Consider the following 19,153-nt stretch of genomic DNA (forward strand, 5'->3'; position numbering starts at 1 on the left):
GAGAAACCTCATTATTCCTTCCCAAGAGAATGCAGAGGCTGCTTTCCACCTCCCACAATATGCATGACTTGTCATTCAACTTCTCCTCGTACATGTGGACCTTCAGCTTTCCCCAGAGTATGCATGAGGTCCCTTCCACCTCCCCATAATGAGCATGAGCCACTAGCCATGTTCCAAAGTATGTGTGGGTTTCACCCACCTTCATCACTATATGTTGGCTACTCCCCTCCCAAACTAATCGTGGCGAACATCCACCAACTAAGGTGTGTGTGAGGTACACCGACCAAAATATGCATGCGCTACCACCGGCCCAAAACATGCATGTGTACCTGTGCAGCTCCCAAAGTATGCATGATGTGTCAACCACCTACTTGTATGTCTGAGCTGCCATCCACCTAACTAAAATATGCATGAGCTGCCATTCACTTCTCAAAGTATACTTGAAACTCTTCCATCATCCCGAAACTACCTTCTTGTCAACGTACTCAGAGTATGCATGAAATGCATTGCACCGAACCAGAATATACATGTACTGCTACCCACCTCCTCCTTGCTATGAATGAGTCCCCACTTCTGCATTCTCCTCCTCTGAGTATGCGTGAATTATCCGCAACACTTGTATGTGTTTTTTTTCTCTTTCACTAATGTCTTCTTGCTATCTCTTCTTCCCATCTCGTTGGGAATTGCCGATGCAGCAGATTCCCTTCCATTATACAGTCTGACCAACTGTTACACCCAGAAACTGTTGTCTCGGTGGCCCATTACCAAAGTATTCTAAATTAAGAGACATGACTGCCTTTAGAACTATCACACGGAACCTCAATTTGCAAACACATTGGGAGGCAACACTGGCTACAGGTGGCAAAATAATATTTTTTAAATGCCAGTTCTTTGTATAAAGAGTGGGTCATAGCCAGTTAAGGCCCATTAACAATCGCGCTTCATAAATATAGTTTTGCAGCGTGAATCTTTCTGATTTCACTATGCTGTGCATATTCCCCTATCTGGTGGTTGGGTCCGGAATCGTAGTCTTTTTTTCTCCTTTTTTTTTTTCCTAGCCCAGGTGGGTGTCGACGTCCCATCATTTGGTGTACATTCGGTGACGTCTGCATGCTTCCGGCGGAAGCTCCCACCCTTGGGCGCCATCTTCAGATTCTTTTTTCCGCCGTTGGGTCTGGATCGTCGTGTGAAGCTCCAGAAGTTTTGGAGGAGAAAAGGAGAAAAATACGCGAATTTATTCAGGAAAAAAACTCGAAGACCAGGAGAAGATCATCAGAGCCGGGACGATGAAGAAAGGGAGGAACTTCGAGATCTTCGACACCCGACGGAGAATGCGCACACAGGGGGACCCCTAAGGGCAGTAATGGACAACACACCATTTAAATTCTGCCCGTAATTTCCACTAAAAGTACACGCGAGAGAACAGCACCCGGTCTGCAACCTCTGTCTGCCTATCGCCCACGGGAGCAAGGACTGCTCAGTCTTCACGTCGAAGACGCTTAGGATTCGGGAAAAACAGAGGATAGCTCACCACACGATGCAGGGCAAGGGCAAGGCCCCGTCGCTGTACGACGTGGGCCTCTCCACCGACGACGAGGACAACATCGCCGAAGGTCCAGATGTCTCCACGGTCGCAGAGACCGATAAGAAATCGTCAGACAAGGTAGGAGAGTCTACGACCCCGAAACCCTCGACAGGGCCTCGAAAACCTGAGGCTGACTCTCGAAAATCAGAGTCTAGAACCTCGAAGGGAGCGCCGGCGTCAATCTTCGACGACCGAAGCTGCGGTCCCCGAAAAACAGCCCAGCGGATCCTTCGAGAAGGACTCCCAGACGGCAAAGACCAGCAAAAAGCAAAGGTCGTCGAAGCAAGCTCCAGAAAAGGGATCCTCGACTTCGAAGGAGAAGGAGCCGAGAGCGGCTCCGACGTCGACGGGACTGCCAAAGAGGGCGGCCGTAACGCTCAACGCCGAGCAGGCCACAAAAATGGAGAGAAAGAAAAGAAGGCTCGCGGCCGAGATGGAAAACATCATCCAGAGGAAGAAGGACTTCGAAGACAAAATGAAAAGCTAAAGGATCCCTTCGAAGCCCACGACAATAGAAGAACACGCGGAGTTCGACGCCGAAGAGCCGCCGAAAACTCCGGAACCCTCGGAGCAGGGAGAAGAGGAGGACCTCTATTACACAGAGGGTGATTATGGGGACCCGCGTTCGAGCTACGACTCGGGATCCTCGACGGCTCAGGACCAGGATTGGCAGGACATTGAGGCCGAAAACTAGGAGGAGGCTGTGGAGACATACCCCTTGAGGCCTTCGCCGCCAGACGACATTGGGGCCTACTATGAGGTAGTCAAGAAGGCTGCAGCAGCTTATGGAGTCAAATTGGAGGAGGAGAAGGCTAAGGCAGATTTCCTGCAGGAAACCTTGCTCCCCGCACAGACAAAAAGCCACTTCCTGCCCATGCTGAAGAGTATCATGGCATAGGGCAAAGAGGCATTCAGAGAACCAGCTACCTGCAGGTCAGTCACGCAAAGGACGGAGAAAAAGTACAAGTTCTCGTCCCAGGACGCCCCTTACATCCAGGGGACAGTTTCAGCAGACTCAATTATAGCCGCAAAGGCCAGAAGAAGGGCCAACGTCCCACCACCTGACAAGGAAAGCAGGAGGATGGACCTAACAGGCAGAAAAATTGAGAGAAACGCAGCAATGCACTGGAGGATGGCAAACTCCAACGCCCTTCTCAACAGGCACCAGTACCAGCATTGGGACGAGATGAACCAATTGCTCAAGCACCTCCCAGAGGAACACCAGCAGAGAGCCACTCACCTCGTGGAAGAGGGGAAAAGCATCGCAAACTCGTGCCTGACGACAGCCTTGGACGGGGCAGAAACATCCAGCAAGGCTGATGGCTATAGGAATCACAGAGTGAAGGCAAGCCTGGCTCAGGATCTCGGGCTTCAAGACGGAGGTTCAAAACAACATCCTGAACACCCCTTTCAATGGAGAAACACTGTTCGGAGCCCCAGTTGATGAGAAACTCGCCCAACTGAAGAAAGATAACGAGACGGTAAGGTGCATGTGGGCCCTGCAATTCAGGGGGATGAGAAGAGGCACTCCTACGCGGAGGCCGAACGGAAGGGGTGGAAACCAGCAAGTACAACCACACCAGGCGTTCCACCAGGGTCAACAGAGTGACAACCAAGGTCACCAGGGGCAGCAGAAGCAAAACTGGAACTACCAGAACAGGGGCCAGTCCTTTCGTGGTAGAGGAAACAGACTGGGCCAGAGAAGGAGAGGCGGTGAGCAACCCCCCTCTAAGTGACTTCACACAGGAAAAGGTGCTCACCCACTCAAACCCTCCGAGGGAAGAGCACAGAAAAGCAAAGAGGAGAGGGCTACATGGACAAGACACAAAAGAACATGTAACACCAGTAGGAGGCAGGCTGAGATTTTTCCTCCAAGAGTGGAGGAAAATAACCACAGACAAGTGGATACTCAACATCATACAGTTCGGATACTGCATAGAGTTGGAAAAGAGACCACCAAACAGAAAGCCAAAGAAAAGAGAGCACTCGGGAAGGGAGCTGCAATTGCTCCAAGAGGAAGCTCAAGAACTCCTCCTCAAAGAGGCCATCGAACCGGTCCCATTCAAAGAACGGAACAGGGGATTGTACTCAAACTACTTCCTGGTGCCAAAAGTGGACGAAAGCCTAAGACCCATCCTGGATCTACGGTTCCTAAACAAATATGTAAAGACTGAAAAGTTCAAGATGACGTCCCTACAAGAGGTCATCCCACAGATAAAGGCCGGGGACTTCTAGTCCACCATAGACCTCAAAGATGCGTACCTGCACATCCCCATGAACAGGCAGCACAAGCACATGCTAAGATTCACAGTAAACCAGGATCACAACCAATTCACAACCCTGGCACACGGTCTAAAGTCCGCACCAAGGGTATTCACCAAATGCCTTGCAGCAGCGGCCGCACATCTGCGAAGAGAGGGGATACACGTGTACCCCTACCTCGACGACTGGCTCCTAAAGGCAAGCTCTTACAGGACATGCAAGGATCATGCAGTACAGGTCACAAGAACGCTAGCAAGCCTGGGATTCTCCATACACTGGGGAAAATGCTTGATGGAACCGGAGCAAGTGAAGATCTTCCTGGGAGCTCAAATCAACACCGTCCAATGCAGGGTGTTACCCAGCGAAAAGAGGACACTCGGCCTACTGAGCGAGAAACGTCACTACCAGAAGGGGCGAGCTCCGACAGTAAGGACAGTGAGCAAGATCTTGGGAATGATGGCGTCATGCATACACCTGGTCCCCAATGTACGCCTGCAGATGAGACCACTCCAAGAGTGGCTGCAACCGCAATGGTCACAAGCTACAGGAAGTTGAGAGGATCTAGTGGTTGTAGCGCACAAGGTGCAGGAAGAAATGAAGTGGTGTACCAAAGAGAGGATAACAATAGGGAAGCCTCTAACGCCACCGGACCCAACAGTGACCATCACGACAGACGCATCCCAGAAGGGATGGGGCGCACACATGAACAGGCTCAGAGTGAGGGGTCTGTGGAGCCCAGCGGATGCGGTCAAACACATCAATTACCTAGAGCTGAAAACAGTGTTGCTTGCCCTCAAGGCCTTTCAGAAACAACTGTACAACCAAAAGGTGCTGATACAAACAGACAACACCACAACGATGTTTTACATCAACAAGCAGGGGGGAACTCAATCATTCCCTCTGTCAAGCTTGGCACAGGAAATCTGGAGATGGGCAATACCACTCAAAATAGACCTGCTAGCTATACACCTGCCAGGGAAGGACAATGTAGAAGCGGATTGGCTCAGCTGGCAGACTTCAGCATCCCACGAGTGGGAACTCAACATACAGGAAACAGAAAGGCTATTCAGGAGGTGGGGCACTCCGACAATAGACCTGTTTGCAACATGCCAGACTGCAAAATGCCAGTACTTTGCATCCAGACAACCAGAGGCATTGTCCCAAGGGAATGCCCTATGAATAAGCTGGTCAAAAACATTTGCCTACGCTTTTCCCCCCGATACCACTGATCCCCAGGGTTCTCAACAAATGCATGACGAGCAACATGACGCTCATCCTGGTGGCACCACAATGGGCCAGGCAGACCTGGTACTCACAGATAATGGAGATGGCGCAGGGCCCACCGCACAAGTTCTCAAAAAGAAGAGACCTACTCTCCATGGAAAACGGAGAAGTTCTACACCCAGAGCCGGAGAGCCTCAGCCTCTCATCTTGGCTCCTGAGGACTTGGAGTTCGCACATCTAAAACTACCAGAGAGCACCCTGCGGGTGCTGCGGGAGGAAAGAAGGCCCACCACACGCAAGTGCTATGGGGAAAAATGGAAAAGATTCACTCAATGGTGCTGTAAGAAAAAACTCCATAGAAAGCTGACCAGGGAATCAACGGTGCTAAGATACCTCGCGCATCTAATAAAAGCTAAGCTAAGCTCCTCCTCGCTGAGGGTACACCTGGCAGCGATTGTGGCATACACAAGAGGAGAAACAGGGAGAAGCTTCTTTACATCTCAAGTAGTAAAAAGATTCCTGGAAGGGGCTAAAAGAATAGCGCCACCAAAAAGGATGCCGCCGCCGCCGGCTTGGAACCTGAATGTGGTACTGACAGAGCTCATGAAAGCACCTTTCGAACCCATCCACAAGGCATCACTGCAAATGCTGACAATGAAAGCGGCCTTCCTGGTAGCAATCACCTCGCTACGCAGGGTGAACGAACTACAGGCACTAACACTGCAGGAACCCTACATCCAGATACAAAGTAACAGGGTCGTGATGAGAACAGACATGAATCAGAGTATTCAAATTCCTAGCTTCTTCCAGAACCCCACGACAAGCGCTGAGAGGGCGCTCCACACTCTAGACGCAAGAAGGGCAGTGATGCACTACATTGAAAGGACGAAAGAACACAGGAAGACAATACAGTTCTTCGTATCCTTCGCAAACAGTTACCTGGGTAGACCAGTAACTAAGAACACCAATGTTCGATGGATCGCACAAACAATACAATTCAGCCACTAGCAAGCGGGCCAGGAGCTAACAGGAGGGGCACAGGCCCACTCGACCAGAAAGAAAGGAGCAACAATTGCTTTTCTGGCCAACACACCAATTCAGGACATATGCCTGGTGGCAACATGGGCTTCAGTGCACACGTTCACTAAGCACTATTGCGTGGATGTACAGATGAACAAGGGAGCACAAGTAGGACAAAGAGTGCTTCAACATATATTCAACAACCAACGCTCATCTTCCACCCAGCCGCCACAAAAGTAACGAAACCGCTACAAAATCTATGCACAGCATAGTGAATCCAGAAAGATTCACGCTGCAAAACTATTAGTTTCTTACCTGTCTGTGTAGTTTTGCAGCTTGAAGATCTTTCTGGATTCACTAGCGAACCCACCCGCCTCCGCCAGAAAGATGAGGCTGGAGAAGAAGGTGGAAACACATGGAATAGAAATCAAGTTGAAGCTTACAAGATGCATGAAAAGAATTACATTGGAGAAAGGTTTAATAAACATAGCCATGGATTCACTACAAGGACAAAAAAAAAGAATCTGAAGATGGCGCCCAAGGGAGGGAGCTTCCGCCTGAAGCATGCCGACGTCTCCGGTGGTACGTCGACCCCCACCTGGGCTACGAAAAAGAAAAAAAAGACTACGATTCCGGACCCAACCACCAGATAGCGGAATATGCACAGCATAGTGAATCCAGAAGGATCTTCAAGCTGCAAAACTACACCGACAGGTAAGAAACTATTTGTTCTATTTATCCACTTTGTTCTTCAAATAGCCTTTTTCTGAAGATTTATTCTATTCTGTTCCTGTCAGAGAAGAAGCCAGATACTTTTATCGCTAAGCAGTCCGACACTAGAACACTCACACCTGCATCTCATTGTGCTAGAGTTAAGCATGATCTGCTCCATTCAAATGCAAGACAAGATTGCTCTCCCTTTCTACTGCTTTTCAGCCCCTTTTTCCTAAATCATGAACAGCAGCACTGGCATAATTTCTAAAGGTTGTGATGCATTGCACAAATTGCTCTCATTCATTCCAATCCCCCAAAGATTTTGGCTGGCCATTAGCCAGAACCTCATCCGTTCCGATGTCTTGGTTGCAGTCCATCTGCTATGATGGGACTAGAACTTCAGCACACATCTGGAAAATACAATATGCAGCCCTTTGAGTTTTAGTAAACATCGTAACCGGATAGAGAGCTAGGTTTCTGAGTGAAAGCCATTGTCGCCCCCGGTTCCAGAACCTGCTTTAAGAAATACTTCATGTTTTTCAAGCATTTGAAAAAGGAAGTAAAAATTAGGAGTTTTGAAAGGGAAGGGGACTTGGGGCCTGAATCTTTACCCCTTTAGGACAGATTACTTTAGATCCCTTTTTACTACAGACATTTTCTATTGTGGTTGAAGTCTTTGCTTCTGCCATTTTTATATGCCGGTTCAGAGACAATGCATATCTCCTCAGAAGGAGGGAGCCAAACTGATCCCCACCTTTGCAGTTCTTTCCACACAGTGTGACATCTCTCCATTTGGTGCCTTAAGCTTCATAGTATGTTTCCTGATTTCCCATTTCAAATGTTGGGCCAGTTCACCTGGTTCTTCAAGTTAACTTATTGGCCATGAATTGCTTAGGACAAGGAATGGAACATGGATCAGATCACTTGGTTACTTGGTTACACAATCACAACCCTAACTAGGGTCAGTACCTTGACTTCACCTAGTTTGTTGTCTCTGTATCCGGCTTAGCCACATCAGAAGTAGCAAGCGCCTTACTTTGGGGTCAAGCATAAACGATGGGTAAGTACTAACTTCCAGAGTCAATTTGGCAAACCGTCTTCTTGCTCTCAAAGTGAAAAAATAAATCCCCTTCATCCCTGTTCTGTTGGCATGATTTCCACAATATAATAGTTAAATGCCCCCTCTGCCTTCTCAAAACAAGAGATCCATTGTCTTAGCGCAGCTAGACTCCGCTCTAATAGGTCCGCAAAACATATATGGCACCCAGACCAAGTTCTAGTTGTAGTGCCTCTATTACAACAAAGTTAGGCAGTGACAATGTTTTTTACTACCACCATCAACAAGTGTTTCTTCTGGTCTTTCTTTTTTGTTTTAAATTAACACCTCCTATATTGAGTTAACTTTTACGCAAGTAATCTTTACTGATGGATCAGCCTGGCGCTATCGATTATGAAAAAACGTTCTAAGCCCTGTAAATAAAAGTCTTTGAATGCACAATGTGTTGCTCGCAAATAATTAACTAATATTTGTCATGCGAAAATACTGAACCAAGCACCTGTGGTTATTTCACTTCTTCAGAAAAGTAAATATATGTGCACTTTTTTGTTTTAGACAGAAGGTGAAGCATGGATGAGCCATAGGAAAATAATCCTATCAACATTCCTGCAACAACGTGTGCAGTTTAGTTAAAAATTATCAGCAATCTATACTTGCTGATTGTGGGAAAGCGATTTCAAAACTGGCAGATTTTTGTTACATTTCTTAGTCCTCAAGATGCTACAGAAAGAAACAGCATATTAATGGATCATGTCTTCTTTTAATCAGAATAGCTCAAATATAGCCTGATTTGGAGTTGGCTGTTAATGGAAAACGATCTGAAATCTGGAGGGAATGAGAAATTGGAAGAAGAATTTCCGTTGCCATGCTATATTTATGTTGGGGATACATTCTTCTGGTGTATTCTCAAGGTTTACCATTTTCTCCAACTGCTAATCGGGCTTAAAGTCCTGGATATTCCATTTGACATAAAACCTTGATATCTCCAACAGGGAATAAGATGCTGAAAAATACAGCACATGGCTGGTGTGATAAAGGCGAAGTTCTTGCTTCATTGGTTTGGAAGGTACACTTCAGCCCCTTGAGGATTTTAAAGCCCTGAAAGAGACAGTCTTCTAGCAATAAAGAAGTTTGATATAACAATGACTATCTGTAGGAAACCGGCTCTTTATGTAGTGGATCAAAAAGAGGTACACCATGTGGAGAGTCCAGGCAAACCCCAAAGGACTTACAGAGGTGCAAATGACACCCCAAATGCTCTCTTTTGTGGTAGTGTGGGCTTGCAGTTGGGCATATTAGAGGATAGTGCCCTTGGTCCACTTCTCCTCGGGTTGTGGGTCTCTGGTGCAGTGTGGTCTTTTGGGGTCTGATTCCGGTGCAGGAGTCTCTTGTGTTTGGTGGGGGAGCCTGCAGAAAGAGGCTGCAGGCTGCAACCGGAGGTCCCGCCTGGGCAAACCCAAGTGTAGGCTTAGCTCTTGTTTGTCTTGTGACCCCTTTGGCAACGTCACCTCCCCTAGACTCGAACTCGGGTGCTTAGGTGCTTTGAGGCATCGGGTGGCAGCAGTCACAGACTCACTTCTACGTCTTTGTTTTCCGCGGAAGGGGCAAACAGGACAGCTGGGCACTCACAATGTGAGTCTCACTGCCCCTGAAGTCCCTCGACATGCAGGTCGGTCTTCCTCAGCATTGATGTCTGGACTGACACATGAAGTCTTGTCTGCTACAATTGTTCTGGTAACCAGGTATTGGTCCTGTGCAGCTCTGGTTGGTCCTTGTGTACTCCCACTCAGGGGAGAGATGGATCTGAACTTCAGGAGCACATGGTCCTTTTTCTGGGGAGCTGCAGTGTCTGGCTGGCTGGGGAATGGCAACTCAGGGGACCGCACCTTGCGTCTTTGGGGCCTGAGGCTGCAGGGGTTTAGCTCCTCTACTCCAAGGGAGTTTCTTCATGCAATTTACGAAGCACTGGCAGACCTCTGGGTTTCTTGGAGACTGCACAGCTGCTGGACGAGTCTGCTTCTTCCACGATTGTTGGGGGCAGCAGTCAGGCCGGCAGGCTTGGCCCTAATTCAGATGTTGCACCTCTGTTATCGTGACAGGATTCGTCTTTGTCTACTCCTCTCATGATCCATCAGAGCCTGTAGTCTTGGTACCAGGGGTCCCCTAGAAACTCAAGTTAGGGATGTTAATGGTAGTGAGAGGTAGTAGCCTTTGGGCTACTTACACCTGGAGTCACTACAGGCCCTAGATGAGAACTTCTTGTGGGTAGTGGGCATCACCCTGTCCCAGAATTCCAAATTGCACCATACTCAATATGGTGGAAGTTCCAAATTCTTGTTCACATCAGGCTTGGTCACCCTAGAGGTGTGCCCAGCCTGGCAGTGCAACTTGCCTCCTGTATAGCTAATGGTCCTGCCTGGCCAGGTGCCAAAGTGCTCTGGACAAAGAGGGTTGGCTTCCTCTCCTGTGAGATTAGCCAGATACGCATTTAAAAAGCGGTGAAGCACCCTACCCTGAAATGCACACTAGAGAGCCGGTAGGTTTCAGGGGGTACCTCTAAGGTACCTTGTGGGTGTGTGTATTAATAAATCCATCACTGGAATCAGTGTGGGTTTATTGGTATGAGGTGTTTCAGTGAAGCCATTATGTAACCAAGGAACTTGGCCAGTGCCCTGTACATACCTTAAGATGGCTTCCCTGCTAACTTGCAATATCTAGCTGTAGAACTAGACATCACAGGTGCATATCTACTTATGCAGATATGTCTTCACATAAAATATAATGCACCCTGCCTTAGGGCTCAAGCCTGCTTAGGGGTGACTTACAAATATTAGATGCAGTGGCTTTGGCATGTAACACAGGAGAGTGTCATGTTGTGTTTTCACTCTTGGTTTGCACCATGTCACGCAGCCTGCAATGGCAGTCTGTGTGGAATTTGTATGTTTGGCCCTTAGTGCCGCTGCAGCCCTTAGGGACCCTCTTTAGTACCCATGCCCTAGGTACCTGAAGTACTAATTACTAGGGACTTAAAGGGGTGCTAAAGTCCTTCGCCATTTGCAGCACAATTAGACTTTACCTTGTTTTAGGAAACGAGCACGGAGGTCTGGTTAGCACCTAGTAGCTAAAAAGGGGGCAAAAAGTGTATGCGCGTGGGGGAGGGGGTTGTCACTGCAACACAAGCCCAATTCTCTACACTATCCAGCAGAGATTCAAAAATGTCTGATAAACATGTCCGACAAATAACCCATGTTTTCGGGAGGCTGTGCTCGTTCTCTTAACAGTAATGGACACTTATCACTTGAACCAAATAGCTTCTTTAACTATTAAATGTACATTCTGCTTTGACTTTTCCATCAGATCATCCTTTTTCCTTTAAACTTTCAGTAATATTTCCAGAGCTTTAGGAAGGTAAAAAAAAACTTCTGGAAGCTATTTCCAGAGAATGAGGCGAAATGTTTTACTCTACTTCATAGTAACATGCAATAAAGCTGGGTGAATTCGGCTAAAATTAGGCCACTACATCCCAAACCTGTTTCACCTGGTAGAAAACTTTCCCACAGTCGCACTAACCCGGATTGTAAACCCCAGTCAGTTTGGCAATTGAATAATATCAGTCGATCTCCAGGATGTGTATGTTAGTGTAACAAGAAAGGAAGGTTTCTAGGCACAGATGCTTCCCCTTTGACTTGAACTCTACCCCCAGAATATTCTTACTGCATTGGCAGACCAGTTTAATCTTCAAGGAATTTATCTTTACCCATATTCATACCGTAGAATGTCAAGAATACATTTTCTGTTCATCGAGGGAATTCTCACCTTGCCTCAACGGCCCTCAATGTAAGATTTTCTGTCAATCAGAAGAAATTAAGTTTGATCACGTGGATTTGAGTTTATAGCAGTGATGACCAACTCTGTATGTGTAGCCTTCTACCTCCAGAACAAATTGCTTCCTTAATAGGGAGTGAAGAACGTTTTGCCACAGTAGTTCCAGAGGCTCTTGTTTCTAATGACATACTTAATTCATGTCGTCCCCTAGGCCCAGTTTTACATGCATATTTTGTGTCAGTCTTACAAAAAAGCATGCAGTCAGTCTCTCAGCGTAGATTAAAAAAACATCAATTTTCTGCCGAAGATTGAAGTCTGTTTATTAGTGCTGAACTGGTGCTAACCAGTCCCAACTTGTACTTGTATTGTTAGCTTAAATCATCTCTGTATGTCTGTGGAGATTATTGGTTTTATGGCTTCCATCTGCTCCACAACTGAAGCCGTGAAAATGAAGATGACTACATATTTTATTTTAGAAATATTTTTTCTGGATATATAATATAATACATTCTCACGATCTGTGGGCTAAATCTTGATTTGTACTGATATAAATTAGTGTTCCACCTCGGCTGAGGTGACAGAGATTGATGCTGATAATTGTATGTAATCCGTTGACATGGAGGAACACCAAATAAATAAAAAAAATTGTTAAATAATAATATAATACATTCTAGTCACATATTGACTGAGAGAGAGTACAAGGATCTTTTCTACATATTAGGCAATTTGATACTTTGAGCCCTGACAAAGTTGATAGTTTCATATATACTGTGACAGAATGCGTGATCGTGCCTGTTTGTGCTACATAGAGACAATAAACAAGATTTTAAGTATGCTTGGCGATTATAGAAGAGTACGAGCAATGTTCTGAATAATATTTAAACTTGAATTATTTGTGTGGATAAGCCACCTTCCTTCTTTTGCTTACTTTTTTTTCTCCAATGGTATTAATGTTTGACTGACCTTGGAGGCAAGCGCCAACAGTTTCTCTTGCCACTCTATTATATTTGTGCTCCACAACAATTACCTGTAACGTTTGGTCATTTTTCTGGGCTGAAGTCTTTGTTTCACTACTATAAGGGGATAGTTGTTTGTATTCTCAAGGATTACAACACTGCTATGCTCATTCACGTCTTGGACAGGGTCATCAAATAATATTTTTCTAGTGTGGCAACATTTCTGCTTAAATAGATTAGTGTTTCGGTACACTTCATCAGCTGACTGAAATATGAAGCACATACATGGAAGATCAACAGAGAAACCGTTTCTGTTAAAAAAAAAAAAAAAAAGCTTGGACTTTCTGCGATTAGACCTGTTTGCAACAGATCGCAACACCCAGCAGTGGCCTGAATTTGAGAGCCTTGTTCCTGAAAATCGAACTCTGCACACCTGGTAATCCCTCAAGTAAATATATAATTTGGGCCGTACAAATCCTACTAGGAGGCGATGTAAAACTGACAATTGCCAAGATTGTTTTACTGTGAATTAAGGAGGAATTTCAGGTATCTTCAAGGCATTCAGTTCAAAGTAAAAAATGCAGGCCATACTCCATTGCTGATTTTTACTTCCTGAAAAGTTGCTACTAAGTACAGATTTATGAAAGCATAAGTCTCTATTCTCATCACTTACAAAAAATGCCTCCCTCTCTCCTGGGATATTCTGCACTACTTCTTTTTTAGCATTTGTGAATACCCAGCCCCTTTTCCGTTTGCAGTTATGCAGTGATATTCCCACATGATTGAAAAGGAAGCAGTTTATGTTGACCAAGTAAGGAAATGTTGCCTTCATGAGTGATTCCTGCCCTCCTGCTCCTTGCTTTCTGTCCTTGGCTGTGGGGTTGAGTACACACATTATCATGCCAGTCTACTGATGTGTGCCAGGAAGACCGTCACAAGTGAACAAAACACTACTGTAGAAAAGCAAGGTTCTAAGACAAAAGGCTCCAAATGCCGAGCTTTTGTAATCTCCTCAGCGGATGCCTAAGGTCAGAGGAACAATAGCTACCAAAGTTACACCCTCTCTCAAAACTCTTAGTAACTTACGAGGAACAAGCAACAGCAAAGCCAGTAGATTTGGCTTTTTGTTAAAAGAAGTCTTTAACAAACACTCGTTGCCTTAGGGTCAGCTTTTCTAGAAAGCAAATCCCACTAAGTCTAATATATTTGGTTACAACAGTATGGATATTAGTAGTAGGACCCCTTTGCTGACAGATTGCATTAGCAGTGTTTGAAAAGCCACACATCCACCATGTTAACATGACAGCAGAGTAACACAAGTGATCATGCACGGGCAGTTACTAAATGGCACTGTTTGTTAATTGCTGGCTAAGGCATTCAGGCAGCATGCTCTTCCTAAGCATTAAAAAAGTTATCCTGCTAGGAAAGTAAATACTTCAAAGAGCACTCATAGGCTCTCAATAACAAGCTACTAGTCATTTCGGATTTGTACTCTAGCAAAAAGACTACTTGATGTCTGATCATCTAAGCCTCATGGGAACACTAATCAGACAATATAACCAAGCGAAACCTCACCCGGCCCGGACACGGAAAGGATTGATAGCTCTTTCTCGATTCTCGGTTCTGTGGGTGTTGGTGCATGGCTGTTCTTAGTTGGTGGAGCGATTTGTCTGGTTAATTCCGATAACTAACGAGACTCCTCCATGCTAACTAGTTAAGCGACCCCCAGCAGTCGGCGTCCAACTTCTTAGAGGGACAAGTGGCGTTCAGCCACATGAGATCGAGCAATAACAGGTCTGTGATGCCCTTACTTCAAACTGTGAAGAAATAATTTTTGACGAATAAAGAAATTGAAAAGAAAAAATCTGACATGGATTTTTTTGTGGACTATACGCTCTTTCCATCGCTATTCTTGTTTTTGGCACGTTCTTGGTCTCAACGGTGGGCCATAGGAAGTAGAGCGCCCAAACTAATAAGTATTTAATTGGACTATTATAGAAATATCTCACCAGTGCATACTAAGTATTACCCTCAACGTTGTTTAGTTATTGACAGACAATATAACCATCCACGAAAAAGCATGGCCATGACAGGCAGCCCCTTCAAGCAATGGTAAACTGTTAAAACACATAAAAGCAACGGATGAAGGGAGCTGAGCTAAGCCCACTCTCTCAGTAGTTCTTGTTTGTTTTCAATTATGAACACATAACATGATGTCTTTCAGACAGCTGAAGTTGTCTGTATCCATATCTAAATCAAACAAAATTACAAAATGGAACACTCAGGATGAGCCTTGGAATTATGCCAGGGACTAGACTGTCTCAGTAGCTTTAGGGACTGAGCCAAGGAAACAGTCCAGAAACAAAGTGCACCTAATCTAAATAAACATCAGTAGTAGTTAAACTAGTGTGTGCAGCAACAAGAGTAGAATACATCTGAGGATCTAAATTAAAGACGAGCAAAGCCAAAGCAGCTGTACTGAAGCAGATAATCATCAGCAGGCACAAACGCTGGAACCTGGCAAGAGTCATTCAAGGGTTAAGAGAACAGAACAACACCCAGTAGCAGGAAGGCCAGAATACAATGTTTTACTAATTGGCTTAACAGTTGTTAGGCGGTGATCGGTCTCCGTACACATTTTCATTGAAATAAAACCATGTTTAACTAGCGTAACACTGCTGCATACACAATGTACTCCACTGAATCATCAGTCAGCTGGGGGTGCTGACGTGGCGTAATTGCAGTGGCAGTACATTCAGTCACCCGTTGCTGCTAGGGACTAGATCGGACATCTACTTTCACCACCCACCCCAGTTACAGCCCCAGAACCCCTCATATAGGGAATATTGTATGATTAGGGGCAAGAGTGAGGTGCAGCTAAACCAGATGCTATGATACATATACAGTTGTGTGGAGAGGAGGTAATGCATGTTAATACATCCTTTCACATGTAGACTCCAAACTCTCTAAAGTGACAAGGTTCTTTTTTCTCAGTCCTGCCTGGTGGCACTGGCAGTTCCCAACCAGTAGTGATGGAAGATGAGCAGAACTAAGAAACTGAATTACCATGGAAGTATTCTTCTATTGATTTTCATCCTTTGCCATGTGATTCCTTTATTTCTGTGTCCTATCCCTTGTGTGTCTCATCTTTGTCCCCTTCAACACTCTTCTACCTCTTACTTTTCAATGTGTCCTCCTTCTCACTGGCACACTAACCTTCCTCTATACATCATAACCCTTTTGCTCCCAATTTTTAGCATCGCTTTATATGTGCAGTTGGCATGTCGGTGTATACTTAGAGTGCTGCAAGGTACCTTGTACTGGATTTGGTGATATGACGTTTTGGTGACAGTGATGTTTTACCCATAATTTCTCTTAACTGCTGTCTTACGCCCTCGACCTGTGGATGAAACTGAGTAGGTCTCAAAGTACAGAGGAAGATGGTGTTGCGGAAGATGATGATGAAGATGATGACGACGACGATGATGAGGAGGAAGAGGAGGTACTTAAAGTTTTAATTTAGAGTGGTGTAGTGCTAGCCTTCCTACTGTGGATGTTAAGCTCGGAGCTGTGTGGTGCCTCTAAAAGGAGTTTCATTCCTGAAACAACAATTTTACTGGTATACTTTGGAATATGTTATTTCTCTTTCATAGGATGATCTGAAAAAATCACATTTAGAATTAAAAAATGACCCTTGGTTGTTCAACTAAAGTTCAATAGAACACATTATATATTTTTAATTACTTATGCTGTTTAGTGTAAATTTAGTTATTCATCTGGAAAACCCAGGCAGAAGCTTCATTATTAAGAAGGTTCTGTCTGCTTTCCATGTACTACCCTCCATGCACAGAACACAAAAACCTTGTAAAAATGGAAAGGTGATTTAGTACATTTAGTCTCACTAAAAAAACTTTCCAGCTTTGAGTCCTTCTACCTTTCATCAACAAATAAGTGTTGGGGAAGAGAGAATGGTTGGAAAGAATCATGAGGTATATAAACTCCACTGTCTTGCCCATTTTCTGGGGGATGGACAAGGGATTATTTTACTGGATGTGACAGCCCTGGAGTCTGCATACTGTTGGTGCTTCCAAAACATGTAAGCTACGTTCTTATTCACCATCAAACTACTCCCGTCATTGATCCACCTGCAAATCTCTCCATTCACTTTTACACCTGTCCATCCATTGTTACACACGCATCCATCTGCCTTCTAGCTACTCACACATCTATTGACCTAATCAGTGATTCATGCACATGCTCTTCTAACTGTTTTCTCATCCATCCACCTACTTCTAAACTACCTACACATCCCACTCAAACATTTACTCCTCCACCATCCATCGATCGAAAGACATCCTCCTGACCAGTGCCCTTATACCTGCCAGTCACTTGTTCACACCCACATACATACTCATTCACCTACACATCTATCATCAATTAACCTACTCGGCCATCAACCAACGTACCCATCTTACCACCAATTTTAAATTTATTCACTTAACCAGCAACCTACTCACTGAAGATCCACAAGCTGGCTGCTCACATCTCTACCATCAAACTACTGACCTATTCCCTGCCACTCCACTCATTCTCTCAAAAACTAAATATATATTCATCCACGTACTTATCAACCTATTTATCCATGTTCTGATCAATTGACCTACCAATAGTCTCTTTGCTCATCACCTACTTAATTTACCTACTCACTCGTCTATTCAAATACTAATACGCCCACCTACTCGTCTGCCATCCACCTACTCATGCACCGTCCATCTGCTCACTTAACCCCCTAGTCAATCTTCTATTAACCCATACTTTTAGCCACCAATTCACCCACTGTCTACCTACTCACGCATCCACCCTCTTACTTACTTGCCCTCAACCTACAATTCAATCATTCACCATTGTTGAAGACGAATCTAGGGCTCTAGTGTAATTTTCCCGATTCATGCCCTTACATAGGTATAACTCATCCTATCCTTATATAGGCATCAGAATCATAACCATATTTAGACACAGCCAATGTAGTCCAAATACGGCATGGCTACTTCCACAGATTCCTAGAAATCACAACGAGTTCTTGGAGAGACAAAACCTCCAGCAGTCCAGGACTTCCCCTGCTTCTGTATTTATTTGTCCTAGAACTCCTGGAGTCCTAAAAGAACTGAGAGTTCTTAGTGACATATTATGTCCAACCTTACGTCAAACTCGGCACCTTCCAGGTATAAATATACCAGCATCTGCCCTAGCAAAACACACAATGGTTTGGAGCAGATCGACTGACTACTTGCCCGACGCCCTGCTGTAGCGAGTTCCGAAGGAAGCCGACCCTCCAGCTGACACACTGAGAGAGAGATACAAGACCTCCTACATTCTATAAACAAGGTACAGAGCTGATTAGACCCTTAGAGAATTCTTGGATAGATTCTTGGCAGAAACTATTTAACTCAAGCTACATCTCACTTACTCCTTCCCATGTACTAGGCTTAGGTTAGGTACACCGGGGTAGGCGTATCCTAGAAGCACCAGTTGAGTACGTTTAGTCATCTTTTATCATTGTATGTATTTTATCCATTTTAAGTATCTTATGGCTTAGAAACCAAATAAATGCTTTTACAGTATTATTTCATAATACTCGTTTTACTGTGCGCACTTTACTTTATGACAAGTATTGCAATTGTAGCAGTTCACTTCTCTTGCATGAGAAAGAAGACTGCTCAATCAATAACCTTTTTATTGAAAACGCCCGTCTCTCTATTTCTCTGCACTTCTGGTGAAACTAAGCATGCACGATTGACTGAGTGAAATAGCCATCTATTGTTTCTGCGACTCTGGAGATACATTCCTTATTCTTGGGGAACAAAGTTGTCATGTTATATTGTTGTCAGAAACTAATCCCTTCTTGTGTATTCGAGAAAGTTTCTAGTGACCTCTGAGCTAGCTGGCATTCACAAATTAAGTCTAACATATTCAATAGAGACCTAGTCGACTTCAGTCCTACGTCTAAACTATTGTTTGTTATTCCAATGCGCAGAGCCTATTGGGAATATAGGAACTACACTACACTTATTACCCTCCTCCTACAATTCAATCATTCACCATTAGCCTGTTCATCCTCCTACTTGTGCATCTATTCACCTGTTTGCTCCGAAGCCCTCCCACCAAAAGTCACCCACACACAATTAATCCACCTAACGGCTCATCAATCCAGCTACCCCCATGCGAGTACGATGACTCACTTGTTCATTCCCCTACATTAATACTGCACCACCTAATCATCCTCCATTCCATCTACATATTCCTCCTTCTGTTCACTAACCTAACCATTCATTTATTCACATACTCTACCATTGGTCAATTTGCTTGTCTATCCACAAAGCCAATTATCCTGGACTCACTCCTGCATCGAGCTGTTTCCTTAGCCATCCACTGATTCAACCAAATACCCATTTGATCCCCTCATGTAAATATGGATGAATAAGTAGGGACATACATCAACCTACCCATCTG

The 19,153-nt window shown here is 44.9% G+C and overlaps 1 protein-coding gene and 1 pseudogene across 1 annotated transcript in view; both read left to right on the forward strand.

Moving 5' to 3' along the window:
- Window positions 1–19,153, forward strand: part of GPAA1 (glycosylphosphatidylinositol anchor attachment 1) — a 106,831-nt gene that overhangs the window by 71,898 nt on the left and 15,780 nt on the right. Inside the window, exon 10 of the mRNA XM_086966426.1 lies at window positions 16,035–16,145. Coding sequence (XP_086822552.1) covers window positions 16,035–16,145 — 111 coding nt within the window. The remainder of the gene's footprint in view (window positions 1–16,034; window positions 16,146–19,153) is intronic.
- LOC147724901 (uncharacterized) lies at window positions 1,986–15,696 on the forward strand (annotated as a pseudogene).

The sequence above is a fragment of the Lissotriton vulgaris genome, chromosome 4_1 (genome assembly GCF_964263255.1).
Source record: "Lissotriton vulgaris chromosome 4_1, aLisVul1.2, whole genome shotgun sequence".
NCBI lineage: Eukaryota > Metazoa > Chordata > Amphibia > Caudata > Salamandridae > Lissotriton > Lissotriton vulgaris.